General features: G+C 43.5%; 1 protein-coding gene across 1 annotated transcript in view; it reads left to right on the forward strand.

The window, feature by feature from the left end:
• CDH13 (cadherin 13) overlaps window positions 1-8560 on the forward strand; it is a 442930-nt gene extending 434370 nt beyond the window's left edge. The window contains exon 14 of the mRNA XM_038147939.1: window positions 6305-8560. Within this exon, the coding sequence (XP_038003867.1) occupies window positions 6305-6312 (8 nt within the window). The 3' untranslated portion in view covers window positions 6313-8560. The remainder of the gene's footprint in view (window positions 1-6304) is intronic.
• Window positions 8561-15371: the final 6811 nt, after the last annotated feature.

The following is a 15371-nucleotide window of genomic DNA, read 5'->3' on the forward strand; positions in this document are numbered from 1 at the left end:
CAGCAGGGGGAGTGTGTCCCCTGTGCAAGCTGGGCAGCTGGGGCTGGCACATCTCCCCTCTGCCCTGCCACTCTGGGCTGATGGCAGAGTTTCAGCTCCTTCACTTCAACACTGGCACTGATTTAGAAGAGCCCACCAAAGCTCTCAGGGCAACTGTGAGCCTCTCATTTCACACAGTGCTTCTCCCATCCTTAACAACTTCCAAATAATTTCTCACGTAAATGAGAAACAAATCATGTGTGATGGTATAAGGTGCAGATTTGCAGGATAAACTAATTTACTTTTGGAGTCTTTGTAAACTTTTCCCCAAGGTGTTGTGGCCAGTGAGATCACCAGTTTGCTCTGGCTGATATTAACCCCAAATTTCTTAATTGCAGGAGTGAAAACACAGGGTATCTGTTTGGGAATAGTCCTTCAAATTCAATGAGATTTTGGGGGAAATTTAGAATAATTTATAGGCACACTGTGAAACTTCTGCAGTTGAAACCTACCCGTGACATATCAACCAGCGATGCACATGAAAATAATTTCTATTTTTCAAAGTTCTACATCAAGGCTAAACTAATAACTATGCCTCTAATTAATGACCTTTCCTAGATGGTAAATCCAGGAAAGAAGTACCTGGATGTTGATTAGCTGCCTAATCAGAAACACGGTGCTGATCTCTTCTATCATTTTTGTTACCTCTTTAGCATTACTGAGGTTTCAATAAAGTCCATGATGTGATGTAGACTTTTAATTACGCCAGATTAATGTAATATTTCTGATGAAAGGGTAATTGAAAGAAATGGAGCATGCATGAGCTGAACTCCAAACTCCAGCTGCGTTAACTCTCTTATTTTAATGGGAATTAAAGGATGAATGCATTTTGGGTAAAGCTCATTCCTGTACAGAGGGTCAGCAAGAAACTTAAATGCTTTTAATTTTTATGAGGTTTTAACTGCAGTGTAGAAGCAGAGTCTGTGAAATAGAGGGTGAGCTTGGTCTCATAAAGAGCACATTTTTCAACAGCTTTTAATTACTTAATTTAGACCTGTTTCTTTAAAATAAGCAGGGAATCGAGCCACTAATATGAAAATATGTTCAGAGAAAGCTCTGGCTGCAGCAGGGAAAGCTGGGGGGTACCAAGGCATTTTCTGAGATCAGAAGTTCTGCACACACCACTGCTAGCTGGCTGAAGGGAAGGGTTCTGCAGGAATAGGAGCTCTTGGCAGCCTGAACCTCAGGGAATGAATTTACATCCTTCCAGTTGCTTCTTCCCTGGAATGCAGATCATTGAACCTTTGTCCTAAATTCTGTGCATTTTTTTTTGCCTCCATTTTCTTCTGTTGCGTGGATGAACATGAGGAGTGAACCTTGAGTTAGCCCAGTGTGACAGAGGCAGGGAGCTGTCTCTGTAGTCGTTGAAGAAGCCAACTTTAGGAACTCAGGCTGAATTAGGTGAATTGCACCTTCTCAGCCAAATCAGCTTTTGAAATTCTAATTCAGGGCTTTCCTGTGCAGTTGGCCACCATCATCAACTCCAAATATAGCCAGCAGACCTTGGTTGAGTAGAAAGAGGGGTTTTTTACCATCTAATTTTCTATGTCATGAGTGTCCCTACCCTGGACTGTGCACTTAGACTTGCACCCCCAAAGTATAATTATTTTTATAATGCTATTAGTACATTAGATCCAGACAAACTCTCACAATGTTTGTCAGTTTTCTTGACCACCAGAAGCAAATCCTCACTTCCAAGGCCAAAGCCCACGTGCTGTGCTTTCTTATCTGAGCCCATTGACCAGGAATGACAATTCATAAACACAGGGCAGTAACCCTGCCTTTCTCACTGCTGTGGATCTTTAAGGTCTCTCCCAACCTAGTCATTCTGTGAATTCTCTGCCATCTCACTCTTATCTCAGAAGGAATGAAGCTGGATGTCTCTCAAGTATCAAGGAGGTAGAAAAGCAGAGGAGAGCTGTGAGATAAAATTGGTGGAGATCACATTAGAGACTGAACCGAGAGAGATGTCTGGAGAAATACATTCCCTACAGCTGTGCTCACTTAGTGCTGCTGTGAATCCCTGCATACCCAAAGGGAAAGGTGGAAGGGACAAAATAAGAGAAAAAATTCCCTCCCCACCTTTGTGGCTTGAGTGCTCTGGGCAGCAAATCACTTGTTGTGGGTAATTTCTGTCAAATCCCATCTGAAACAACACAGGGTGTGCAATAATTCCTGAGTGCTGAGGCCAGATATGGAGACAGAGCTGATAGAAAGAAAATAAAATAATTACTGGGCCTAATTATCATTAGTGTGCAGATCTAAACCTGCCAGGCACATTACCAGGGAATTAAGTTCTTAAAAGAAATAGTTCTCATTGATCAGCAAATGTGCTCCCTGCACGCATTATTTGCACATTTTATGCTCACAGTATTCCTTAAATACTAATATATTTTATGAGCTATTGCCAGCTGCAAACTATAAATTATCTGTGTTATAAAATACATAATAATGGGTAAAAAAAAATTTAAACCAATGCAATCCCATCAAAGTGAGAGGAAAAGTCACCAGGTGAGCTGGGGCTCAAATAAGAAGTAGGTTCTAAAATTTGGCTGTGTGAGCATTTCTGGAAGTTTCATTTGTTCCTTCTTTATGAGGACAATAAATAAAAAGAAAAGCCAACAAGAAAACTACAATTCCTACACAGGAAACAATAATGAACACTGGAAATCCAGCTGGGAGAACAGAGAGGTTTTAAATGTGGACCAGAGGCTCAGATCTCCCCAGTGAGTTTATAACAGAGCAGTTGTGCTGGTTTCAGTGGATTTCCTCACATTCAGGTTGAGTTTTCCAGGCAATACTTTGGTTATCCTTGGCTGAGGATAAACACTGAGTTTTCCAGGCAATACTTTGGTTATCCTTGGCTGAGGATAAACATTGAGTTTTCCAGGCAATACTTTGGTTATCCTTGGTTCCTGTAGATTTTGTGTTAAGGGAGTTACTGGCCAGGATGTTTGTCCCATTAACCCCTTATGTGACCTTATCAGACACTTTGTAGACAGTAAATTTGTGACTGACACTCTGTTATTAACCACAGAAAATAAAAGACTGATGCTCTCTAGGACAGAACAATTTCCAATTATTTTTGTGTGCAATAGAAAGAACCAAGACAGATTTGATCTTGCATATTCTTACTTACCAAAGGTGGATATCTACTGAAACTTCACAGACCATAATTTTGAGTGTTGAATCTGATTTCCAGAGGCAAAAACTATTCCTTTAAATAATCCACCTGTGCAAAAGGGTCAGTCACCATTAATGGCTGTGTTTGGAATAATTCTTTTAACACAAGGCTTAGCTGAATTCAGAGCAGCCTTGGCACCCTCTGCCAGTGCCAAGAGTTTGTGGAAGTGTCAGCAGATGTTGGGCACAGCTTTCTGTGGAAGGGCTCCAGGTTTCTCTGAACACACCTCAGGGGAAGTTGTCACCACGGGCTGTGAATGAGAGGAAAACCAGGGAATCTCCTGCAGGGAAAACCCAGGGATGTGCAGGGAGAAAGAGGCAGTGAAGGAGCCACAGCTACAGATGTTTTATCCAAGTGGCACTGCTGTGAATGAGGGGAAAACCAGGGAATCTCCTGCAGGGAAAACCCAGGGATGTGCAGGGGGAAAGAGGCAGTGAGGGAGCCACAGCTACAGAGGTTTTATCCAAGTGGCAGAGCAGGAGCATGCTCTGTAGAGCACAAGGCTGGCAGGAGATGAGCACACAGCAGCTCAATTTGTCAAGAGCTCAGAAAAGATGCTACAAACCTGCTAAGTGAGAGCCTGGGTAGGGGATTTAGCTGTTTGAATGGCTACAAAAAGCCCTTTGGGACAACCTGTGAGAGAGAATCCTCTAGATTGACATAACCTAAATATACAGACCTAGAAAGATTCCATGACAAAAAGCTCCTCTGGTTTGTTTGTGCTTTCAGGCTGAACAAGAGGCAGGATGATGGTGTTGTCCTGAGCAATCAAAGAAGGGAGTGCTTGAGGGGGAAGATTTAAGAGCTGAGTTGTAGCTGTGCAGAGCTGTCAGGAAAACATCCAAAAGTTATCAGAGCTAGAGGCTGACATTTTAGACTAAATGGAAAAGTGGGAAAACAGAGTAAGAGCTCTGAACTGTCAGCAGCAATGTCATTGCTGAGCAGGAAAGGATGGTGGCACTGAGAAGGGGAAGAAACCAAAATGGGGGGAAAAAAGGTTTCTTAAAAAAAAACTAAACTGGAGGAACGAGACCAAAGGACAGGCTGGAAAAGTGATTAGAGAAATCATGGTAACACTATAGATGGAGATAGTCCCAGGAGCCAAGGGAGCATCATTTTCAGGCACGTGATAAATGGATCAAAGGCAAGAAAGGATGGAGTTGAGAAGCAATTTCAGTGAAAGAAAATCTGGGCAGGGATTGTAGAGCTTTGAGGTGAAAGGAGTCAGGAATGGGGTGGTGCCTGCAGGGGCAGGTGTGGTAACAGGGAGGGTCGAGAATTCCTTGTGAGAGACAAACTGGCCTTCAATAGAAACAAAAATAGCAAAGGAAAAAGATTCATAATTAAAGCTGAAATAACGAGTTTTTGTACATCCCACAATGTGTGTGAAAGGTTCATACACATTCATTATGCCTGTCAATATAATGTAAAATATACAAGCTTTTCTTCAGGTGTGCACATAAATCACCAAACCCTGCCCTTTATTTACAGGCTGTTGGTGAAGCAGCTCAGTGGCTGCTTGCATTGGTGGGGGATTTATAAATTTTGTGCTGACAGATTCCTCTGGTGACGTTTCAGCCTGTGCATTGCACAGAAACTCAGCACCACAGCTGCTGCTCATCCATCATGTCCAAGGGCCTGTCCTTAGCAGGAAGACCCCCAAGGATCTCCCAAGGATTCAGAGCAGCTTCATCAATCCCAGAGCCGGTGTCAGTTCCTTTGAGCCAGGATTAAACAAATGCCCTTTAATGACACTAAGCTTCATTGGGATCTGGAAATGCTATTTTTCAGGTAGTCTGTGAGATCAGAGTCTCAAATTCTTTCTTTTCACCACCCAGGAGATCAGGTTGTTTATGAGAATTTAGTTCTAGCTGGCATCCCTAATCCAAATCTATCCAGACTTTGGCAGTCATGACCATAAATCTCCTATAAGTGAGTCTGGATCCTGATTTTGTGGCCAGACCTTTTCTTTCAGCAGCAGGCTAAAAATCCATGTGCCAAGCAATTCCAGATTTTGTCCTATTTGGAAATCTCAGCTAAACTTCTCACTTCAGTGAGCCCCATCCATCAGCACCTCTATGGATTTCTTACACTTAATTTGCTTTATTTACCTTTGTTTACCAGAACTGAAGCACTGCAGGGAAGGGGCCAGGCAGCTGTTGGCATCCAGGTGCCTGCATTGCTGCTGAATTCAATATTTCCATCCGTTCAAAGGATGACAAGAAAGAAACAGATAAAACAAAACAGCCTTATCAATAATTATATTAAATTTGATTCGCCCTAAAAGGCAAGCAGATCATTAAAAATTTTTAAAGGGTACAAACCAGCATCTAACATTGACCATTACATTTCTGTGGTGGTGACAAAACCACCAATATTGCAATATTGCAATCTTTCAAGTGTACAGATACAATAAATATTAGACAAACATTTGCTGACTGAGTTTTGATGTGTCTTTCCCTTGGTGTCATAGGCTGAGTGTGAGCTCCAGCTGATGTTAGATTTGCTCCTGAACTCTCCTTTCTGAATTTCTTTACTGACTTGGTATTACCAGGGTGTCCATCTAAAACAGAATTCAAGTGCTACATTCACTTAATTTAACAGAAACCCCACATAAAAGTCTTATATTTCTGTAGTAACATTAATAAGATACACCAGGCCTTTTATTCCCTGGTATATTCACAAACTATAAGGCTCTATTAGAGTGTTATTTTTTTAAAAAAATATTGTTTGCTTGCTCTTTGCTCGTCAGGGTGGGCAGGGAGGGAGGGGCTGGCATTTCCTTGGGCACAAATGGAACTGATGGAGGTGTCCAAGGGGGAAAATCAGTGTTTATCCTCTCACCACATCTTCCAGAATTGCACCACAAAGGTCTCTGACTGCCCCACATGACATTTTGGCCTTTCCTCTTGGAGATTTCTTCACTCACAAATAATTGTTTCTGGACCCAGATAATCAATATTTAACTCCCGGCAACGTTCATGCACCCAGCCAGCGATTTGACTGGGGGGAAAAAAAACCCCAAACACTTAAAGATCCTGTGATTTGCATGGCAATACTCACCCCCATCTCCTCCTTTAGGTCTGTAAGAATTCCTGCCATTTGAAGCTGTCCTACCGAGTTGCCGTGGCAACGAGAAGAAGGAAAAAAAACCCATCAGCTCTGAAGATTGCAGTTTACAATGACTGTTCTTCACTCCTCGGCCTCAGTTGCTCCAGTTTAGTTTGCAATCTCACTCAATCTGTCCAGCTGTACCTTGGTGTTCGACAGCCTCCACCCCTCTGCCCTCTGGCCCTGGATTCCTCCTGCAGGACACAAGGTTTACTCAAAAAATTTACTCTGAATGTTAAAAGACCATGACATCCAAACCCCACCTTGGGGGAGCAGAAAAAAAAAGAGAAAAAAAAAAAAAAAAACAACACCACAAAACCAGATTGACTCCATTTTTTTCTATCTGTTGACTTGTTGCTATTCAACTGTTCAGAAAATATTTTGTCTGTGGGTTAGTATTTGTATATGTATGAGTGTATGTATATATATATATTTATATAGAGAGAAGAGTTATACCACAGGTTTAGCTTTTATAAAATGTTCATCTGGAGGGTGAGAAGAAGGGAGGGAGCAGAATGACACAGCCACAGATGAACTGTAGCTGTCCCAGCGTGGCTAAACCTGCTGTGTTTGCTGGCCAGAGCGTGGCCAGCAGGAGAGAGCCCGTGGCCACCCCGGGCTCTGCCGCGGCCCTTCTCGTACCTCAGGTTCAGCAAACAAGAAATGCAAGTCCCCAGGGCTTGTTCCTGCTCTGAGCTGCTCTCCCTGGGCCCCAGAGGGAGCTGAGGATGCAGGAGGAGCAGCCAAGTGCGAGCAGCTCAGCCTGATTTGAGGGGCCAAAGGGCTGAAACATTGGCTGGGGCAGGTGACAAAATGTTTTCGTCAGCTCTGCAGGTGAGAAGCTGAGTCCAACAGCAACGCCCAGTGCTTGCCAGAGCACTGATCTCTGCCTCAGCCTCTGTGCCAGCAGCAGCACAGGTGCCCTGTTCTATAAATACCCTCACAACCACACAAATCCATCCTTTTGGGTATATATATACATACATACACACGTACACACAGTTTCCAGTTAAGAGTAACAAGAGCATTTCTTTGTGTGTGTAAACTTACCACACCTGTTTGCAGACATGGGAAAAAAGGGTGTTTGTTCTCTATGAATATGGATCCTTTTTTTATTCTGTGAGCATGTAAGGTCAAAAAACAAACAAAAAAAAAAATCCTTCTAACTGTATGAAGATGATCATCTTGTTAATAAACTGTAAATGATCCATCAAAGCTCACACCAAATTTTTATAAAATTAACACAAAAAGTATACTAGTGACAGACTGTGGCTTTTATTAGAGCTTGCCAGTAACTAGGGTAAGGTAAGTGTCTTAGAATATTTTAATAAACTTGCTTATTTAAAGTTTAAACAAGAAAGCTTCCTTATGCAATAGAACTTTGCAGCTGCACTCTTTAGTTAGCATTTTTACAGTAATTATGGGTCATACTCGATGGCATCCTTACTACAGTGAGAGTATGAGCATACCTTCCACACCACATATATGTTTCAATAGTAAAGATTTTTGGAAGCATTAAAAGTAAGTCCAGACATACATTTAGTTTCCCATAATGCTACACTAGATATTAAATGTGTGTTGGTGGTTAAAATTTGCTGTACAATAGCTTTTCTCCGAGTTCCTGTATTATACCAAATATGAAACAGGTTTTTCTTTTTCTTCCTTTTTTTTTTTTTTATTTTTAATCAAAAGGAGTAATAACAACAGCGACAGAGGAAAAATGAGCTTGTGTTGGGAGCTTTCCTAACGTTGTAGATTTCTTGATAAGATATGAGCTGCCTTCAGACCAGCTTAACTCCTGCAGTCCTGACCAAGTGCAATCTGCCCCTGCTCCCTGCAGCAGCCTCTGTGTCACCAAAGTGGCACTTGAGGGTCACTGGGAGCTGGTCAAAGACACCAGGAGTGGCTTTGGCAGCTTCAGGCATCCCAGCAGGGATGATCCCAACCCTTGACATGGGCACACTCCTGGTCCTCTCTCCCTGCCCATGCCTTTAAGGACCCCACGCTGCTGCTTTGCCATCAACAATCACATCTTTTTTATTAAAAAAAAAAAAATAGATATTATTTTCAAACAAATTTTCCAAAAGGATTTAACTACTGTATGGCACCTCTGGAATTCCAACATGTATGTTCAATGAATGCACCCAAAGATATTCTGCACCCTGTGCTTTGAGCTACAAAACCTCTATCTTGAATAAAAGAAATTATATTACCCTCCCCCACAAATACTCTTTTCTACTTGCTTTTTTCCTCTCTCCACCCAGCCAAACCCACCTCTGGAAAGACCCCCCCTTGACTTTGGTGTCATTTCTGTCAAATGCCAGAAAAATCTGCTTTAAACCAAGGCTCACAGAGCGTTTGGTGCATCATCCCAAGGGCAGCCCAAATGAGGAACAGAGAGAAAACTCTTCTGCCTGGAGCTCCACGAGCAAGGGGAAGACTCTTCCTACCACCCTGTGCCCAAGGAAAAGATCTTTCTTCTTGGATCCACTGCAAAATTTTGATGTGCAGAGAGGTCAGAGCCTGGCTGAAGCTCTGACCCGAGGTGCATCCAAGCCTCCATTCCCGCTTTCCCTTTATTTCTGCTCCCACATTAAAGCCTGCCAGCCTTTCCAAGAGTCCCAGGCTGCCCAGGGAGCCCATCCCTGACCTACCCACGCATGCCAGGAGGAGATGAAGCTGCCATGTTCATGTTTCTCCCCATTTAACACAGACTGTGGCACGTTCATGGTGTGACACGAGTGAGGAGCCACAGCAGAATCTGAGTTTTCCTACCTGAATAAAGGGTGTCACCACTGGCTCAAAAAAAACAATATCCATTTCCTGAAACAAAGGAACAACAATGATTTATCCACTTTTCTACGATATCATGAAAAAGCAGAAGGTTTACAAAATTGGTTGTGTTGTTTTCTAATAGTTGGTTATGTTTAACATTAGTTCAGCCAAGTTTTTATAGCATACCCCTTAGTCCCACCCAGCTGTTTTAGCCCCACCAACAGTTATTTCAGTCTGTGTTTGTAGGTACACAAATGCTGTCTAGAGCTGGAAAGGCAGTGAACTTATTGATTATCATTTTGTAATCTGCATAAAACTTTTTCATTTGTAAAGTCATTTCACTTGAAAAGGCTCCGCGCTGTTGAAACAAAAACTGGGAATAACGATCAGAGAGGGGTTTATGGGTTTATTAGCAAGAGAAAGGTCTCATTTTTGGTGTGCTTGCTAACTGAACCCTGCTCTGTGCTCCTCGTGTGTGCTTTTCCAGTATGCCTGTGTGCATTTATCGATGTCCATTTTGTTCAGCAGCCGTAGGTCTGAAGAGCAAAAAAAAAAAAAAAAGGGAAACGAGCTGAATTTCCTGCTGGGTGTGGAGGAAAATGAGGTAAGGGTGGAACACTGGTAACACAGTCCCTGAGCCCTGCTCTCATCATGTTTGCACTGCTGAAAGTCAAACAGCAGCTCCATCACCACAACTGAGGTTCAGTTCATCGTTTTTAGGTGGAATTTTCCCTGCCCACATATTGCTTTTTGCTGGTTGGCTGTGAACAGCGAAGCTGCAATCTTTGTCACGGGATTGCTGAGCGCTTACACGTTATCAGCCTGGGGTTTGTCACATCCAGCCACCCACAGGTGACTCGTGCCCTTCACTGACCACCTGAAGATGTCTCCAAGGCTCCCAGAATAATTTGGTTTAACCTTTATTTGAAATGGATAGGGTCAAATAATTTTTCCTGGTCTCTTGCACAGTCATTTTTTGGGTTACTATAATAACAAGCTCATTTATTAAATTATGGACTTACAAGCAGTTTGTAGGGCCCTATCTTAAATGCCTTATCACTACAAAAATACGTTTACTACATTGACAACTTTTGTCTTTCCTTTGCAAAGGCCTCTTGCCTGAAATACTGAGAAAGCTGCCAATTTTCTTCTCAAATGTTACTAACCCACTCGGAGCAGAATTCTGTACACAAATAATTTTACATCACTTGCTCTAAAGGCTAAGCTGCTTTTGGAATAGATTTTAAAAAGTCTTATTTAATTTTTCAAAAAAATAATTATATTAAAGTCACACTGGCTTGAGACCACCAAGTCTAAAGCAAAACTCTGCTCCTGTCTTGCCTTTATTGCATCTCCAGAAACTCTGTTGTCTGAGAGATCCAGCCCAAAGCTAACACAAAGGAAAATAAAACAGCAATTACTTCCTTTCAGTTAACTGTGCTCTGTAATCTTCAGAAGTCACACGCAGTGCACACGAGTAATTATCATTACAGCTATTCTCCTCAAAGCAGACAGAGCTGAGCCTTCCCTACCCAAAGCACGCCAGGCACGGGCTGCCCTGTCCCCCTGCCTCACACCAGGACACAGCAGCTGCTTTGGGCTGGTCCCCGTGGGATGGATGCTCTCCCCCGCCCTCAGTGGAAAGTTTCTAGCTGCACAACGGCTACGTGTGTATATATGTAGATATATAGAGATATACACATATAAATATATATATTATATAGAGATGCAGGTGGAAGGAGATTGCTACAACACGGGGGACTTGGAATAAGCAGTTTAATTCCCTCAATTAGGGATGAATTCACGAGATAAGGGACAGCATGGGCTGCATGTACTGAACCAGTCTGATTTAAAGCAAATCAAAAGGGCAAAAAAGCCCACACACTAAACCCCAGGCTTATCTCAACCCTCCTGTTGTATTTCTGCTGAGCTGTCCCCTCGTGCCACAATTATATCAGTTGAAGATATACATCCTTGTTTTCTGACTCTTTTTCAGTTGTCTGTGGATCAGCAGGTCACCAGTAGTGGAAAGGGAAGGGTTTAGAGCCAGAATTCCTCATTCCTGAGCTTGCAGTGGGACAGCTGTTTGGGAGAGTTTCATCCAGCCTTGAGCATTGCACTCCTCCTCTGCGTCAGCAAGTGACTGCACTCTGTAATTTGGGGTGAAATGAATGTAGCCTGGAGCCAGGCTGGGTGTTTGGATGTGCACACACCCCCTGCCTGAGGAACAAATCCCTGTGTGGGGGACTGTGATGGGGAACTCAGCACAAACGAGTTGTGTTGTTACTGCCATTTCAGCCAGAACCCTCCTGTAAAGTCACACCTACCCCATAACAACTTCTGTCCCTTGAAGTTAGCATCAAGATTTCTTTTTATGATTTTTTTTTTCATTTTTAGTAGTCCAAGCAAGGTGGAAAACATTTTGTTTGATTTTCAAGATGCTTAATTCAGCTGCTTTTCCAGTTAATCATTCCTTGGGCCCTAGTTGCTGAATCGCTTGCTGTTTCTGAGGTGTAAATAAACATTTTGATTTATGATGTGGTTGCAAAGAAACTTGTAATTTATTTGTGAAATGCTCAAATAAAGGATGTATGGGCTTTTACCTTCTGTCTGGACCTAGACCTTGCCTCAGGAATAGAGGGCACAAAACGACCTCCAGACTGGCAAAGGAATGGAACCACCTGTGCTAAACATCAGAAACCCCAGGATGTTCTCAGGGAAGGAGACAAATTGCAGCCTTCACCTCACCATGATGTGGTTTGAGAATGAGAATTGAGAGCTTAGAGAGGAAAATACAATCCCAGAGAATGGTTTGGGTTGGGAGGGACCTTAAAAATAATCTTTTGAATGATCTAAAGATCAGGGACACCTTCCACCAGAGCAGGGCCCCATCCAGCCTGGCCTTGGACTCTGCAGGGATGGTTTGACCACACAAGAAAAAGGTTTCCTCACACAAAAAGCCGAAGTGAATATTCAGGTAACAACAATAATTTGCTGTCTAAAGCCCCATTTCCATTAAAGAGGTTGCCTTGAGCCAAACTCATACCAGATGTCCCCAGGCTGGACTGCAGCCAGGAGCTCTCATGGATTTTGTGCATTTCCTTTCTGCCTCACCTGGTCACCCACCACCATCAGTTCAGCTCAGAGAGAGCAGCCAGGCACAGGAGCTGCACAAACACAGAAAGCTGAGCAAACGCCTCCTTAGCAGGGGATTCTTGCTCCAGTGTAAAGCTAAAGCCTGCTGCCTTGCTGAAACTCCTGCAGGTTGTATTTTAGATCTTCTAGGAAGTTATCTAAAGTGACAGAGCCACATAAAGGTAGAACATCTCTGAAAATAGCCTTTTAATACCTTTGAGAATAGAGGAAGCTGGGGAGGGAGGGCAGCAGTTGAAGCAAACATTTGAGTACAAGCCCCAGCAGCTTTCTGTCACTGAGACCCACCTCCAGCTCTGCCCATTGCTGATGCTTTTTCAGGCTTTGAATCTAAAGGGGTTTTTTTTTCACGTGGTCCATAATAAGTAGAGGATGAAAGAGCCTACATGAAGCTTGTGGTGTAATTGAGCAAAAGGTCACCCATTACCTGAAAGCCACAGCAAACCTGTGTCACCTCCTTTGGTCTCGGCTGAGATTGTCGTCCTAAACCAATGCTGTGCCTTGAAGGAAGGTTTGAAACAGCACAAAGCTAAACCATAAGCAATGAAGTGTTAACAGAGAGAGAAAATGCTGGATGGTTTTCAGCTGGGGAAGTTTTGTGCTGCCCTTTGAACCCTCCCGTGTCTCATCTCACACCTCCCGTTCCGGACTGCACCCTGCTGTTAGCTGGGAACTCTGAGCAGCTCAGCCCAGTCGTGGTTTTTCTGCAGCAACAGTAAATCAGAACAATCCCTCTGCCTTCAGTACAACCTTCTTACCTGCAGAAACAAAGCCAGGGTCACTGCTCCTGCTGCAAAGCTTTTGGGAGGCTCAACCTCCTCACCTCTGGCCGGACTCTACTCATGCTCCTGCTGACCTTTGGCTGCTCCCGTGGCTCCTGCAGTGAGTGACTCCAGCCCAGCACATCCAGCTGTGTGTGGCAGCACAGCTCACTCCCCTCCCTCATTTCCCAACTCCCTGCTCCCCATCCAGCTGTGTGTGGCAGCACAGCTCACTCCCCTCCCTCATTTCCCAATCCCTGCTCCCCATCCAGCTGTGGGATATCCCCACCAGCTCTGTGGCTGGATGCACTTTCCAAAACAGGCTGTCCAAATCAAGGACAAGCATTTAGACTCCTTGATTACTGCCAGGTATGCTGAACACTCAGAAAGGAAAGCCTTGCTGGACAGCTGTAATTAAGTGTGTCACATAATTAAGGCCAGTGATTGTAACCTGCCTTGGGGTTGCAGTGTGCAGTATTGGCTCAGCTGGCACCAGGGCAAATAGCCTTTGGTGGGATTTGTGCACCTGGTTCCCACTGGAACCATTAAAACCCTAAAAGCCTCAGAGCTGAACGACCCCTCTCCCAGCTGATAAAATAATTATATAACTCTAAAGTATTTCCTTTGGTTTTAAGTCATCATGAGCTAATACAGGCACTAAATTTTTTTCTTACATCTCCAAGGTAACTTAATTGGCATCATGTTTCGTACTGAGCAAAACCAGCAAAACCTCCAGAGAACAGGGGCCCCAATTAACAGAGCCCCAGCCTTTCATATCCTTGATTGCTGAAAAGAAAAAGAACATGGGGGATGTGCAATTCATGTGGGGATCACAGAGAATGTGACAGAGTCCATAGATAAAGCACAGTAGAAACCACATTTTGCAGTAATTAGAAAAACTGTTGCTACAAGACAGTGTCTAAAGGAAAGATTTAGACCTTTTTGTGCCATTAAACTCACGTGTCCAAGCTGTGACCACTCAGTGCATCATGTTAGATCTACCCCAGTGCTGGAGAGCCCAGCCACAGTGCCTGGGAAGTTCTGCCATTGTTACTACTGCCAGAAACTGCATTAATCCACCTGAAAGTGGCTAGCTCTTGGATCCTGCACAGAGGAGTCAGAGCAGAAACAGCTCTAGAGAGGAATGCTTTGTGCTGAGCACCCCAGAACCTCTGCCCAGCACTGGGCAGAGAGCTGGAGCCTTCCCAGAGCCCCACATTGTGCTGGGCTGCCCCTCAGCACTGGCACAGGGTGATTAGACACCCAGGAAATGAAACAACAGCTGCTTGTGGAAGGCTTTTTCCCTCTGGCTGGACTTTCCCCCTCTGTCTCACCTCAGGTTTCTGTGCACTGCTGTCCTGCCATCACTCCTGCACTGGAGCTCTGGCTTGGCACCTTGTGGAAGACCCATCAGGGCTCTCTCTTTCATCACTCCTGTAATAAATCTTCTTTTAATTGCAGTTGTCTGTCTCCACTCACATCTGGCGAGCTCAGCCCTTCCTCACCATCCTAACTTCCTCTTCTGGCACTGGGCTCTTTGTTCTTTAGCAAACGAGCTCCTGAAGCAAAAGCAGATGAGTGCTGTACTCCCATCTCTTCTGGGCTGGGCTGGATGCGATCCAGGGCTGGTTTTCTTCAGCTCTGTCTTCAATTTCAGGCAAAGTCCTCTTGCCACTGCAGCTCTTCCTAAGTGAGGGAGGCATTCTGAGCAGTTTAGCTCCATCATTTAGTGAAGGTATAGCTCATTCAAAACAGAGCTAAATAATTAGGTGCACTACATTTATTGTTCAAATTGAAGTAATAAAACACGTATACATATAAATACAAGCTGTTCAGGTGGTGAGCTTCATTATAACACACACATAAAAATAATAGGCTATTTTTAATTGCTTATTAAACGGTGAATACTCATTAAAACCTCGGTTCATTGGGAAAAAAAATAACATGCAATTAAACTATAGTACAGACTAATTAATATGGGAATTGGGGCAATTCTGATACCTTTAAAGAGGTGGAAGAGGGGACAGTTGGAAGCATGGGCTGCTATGTCATCTTGATTGGCCTGGCAGATGCATTTCCTTCTACTTCAGGGTTTTGAGAAGATTATATTTTTTGGTTTCAGTTCCAGAGGAAATAGAGGGGACTGAAATGGGAATTTTTTTCCTGTGGGTCTTCACACAGTTTGGACAAAAGATAAAAGATAATAGATTCATCTACTTACCCCATAAAACACACCTCTGCCTTTGTTTCTGTGCAGGCCCTCTCTTGGCATTCTGCATTTTTCCTTTAAACAAATAAATTTAAAACCATGTAAGATTTGACGACAGAATTCTCAGCCTGCTCAGCCC

Source organism: Motacilla alba, chromosome 11 (assembly GCF_015832195.1).
Source record: "Motacilla alba alba isolate MOTALB_02 chromosome 11, Motacilla_alba_V1.0_pri, whole genome shotgun sequence".
NCBI classification, from domain to species: Eukaryota; Metazoa; Chordata; class Aves; order Passeriformes; family Motacillidae; genus Motacilla; species Motacilla alba.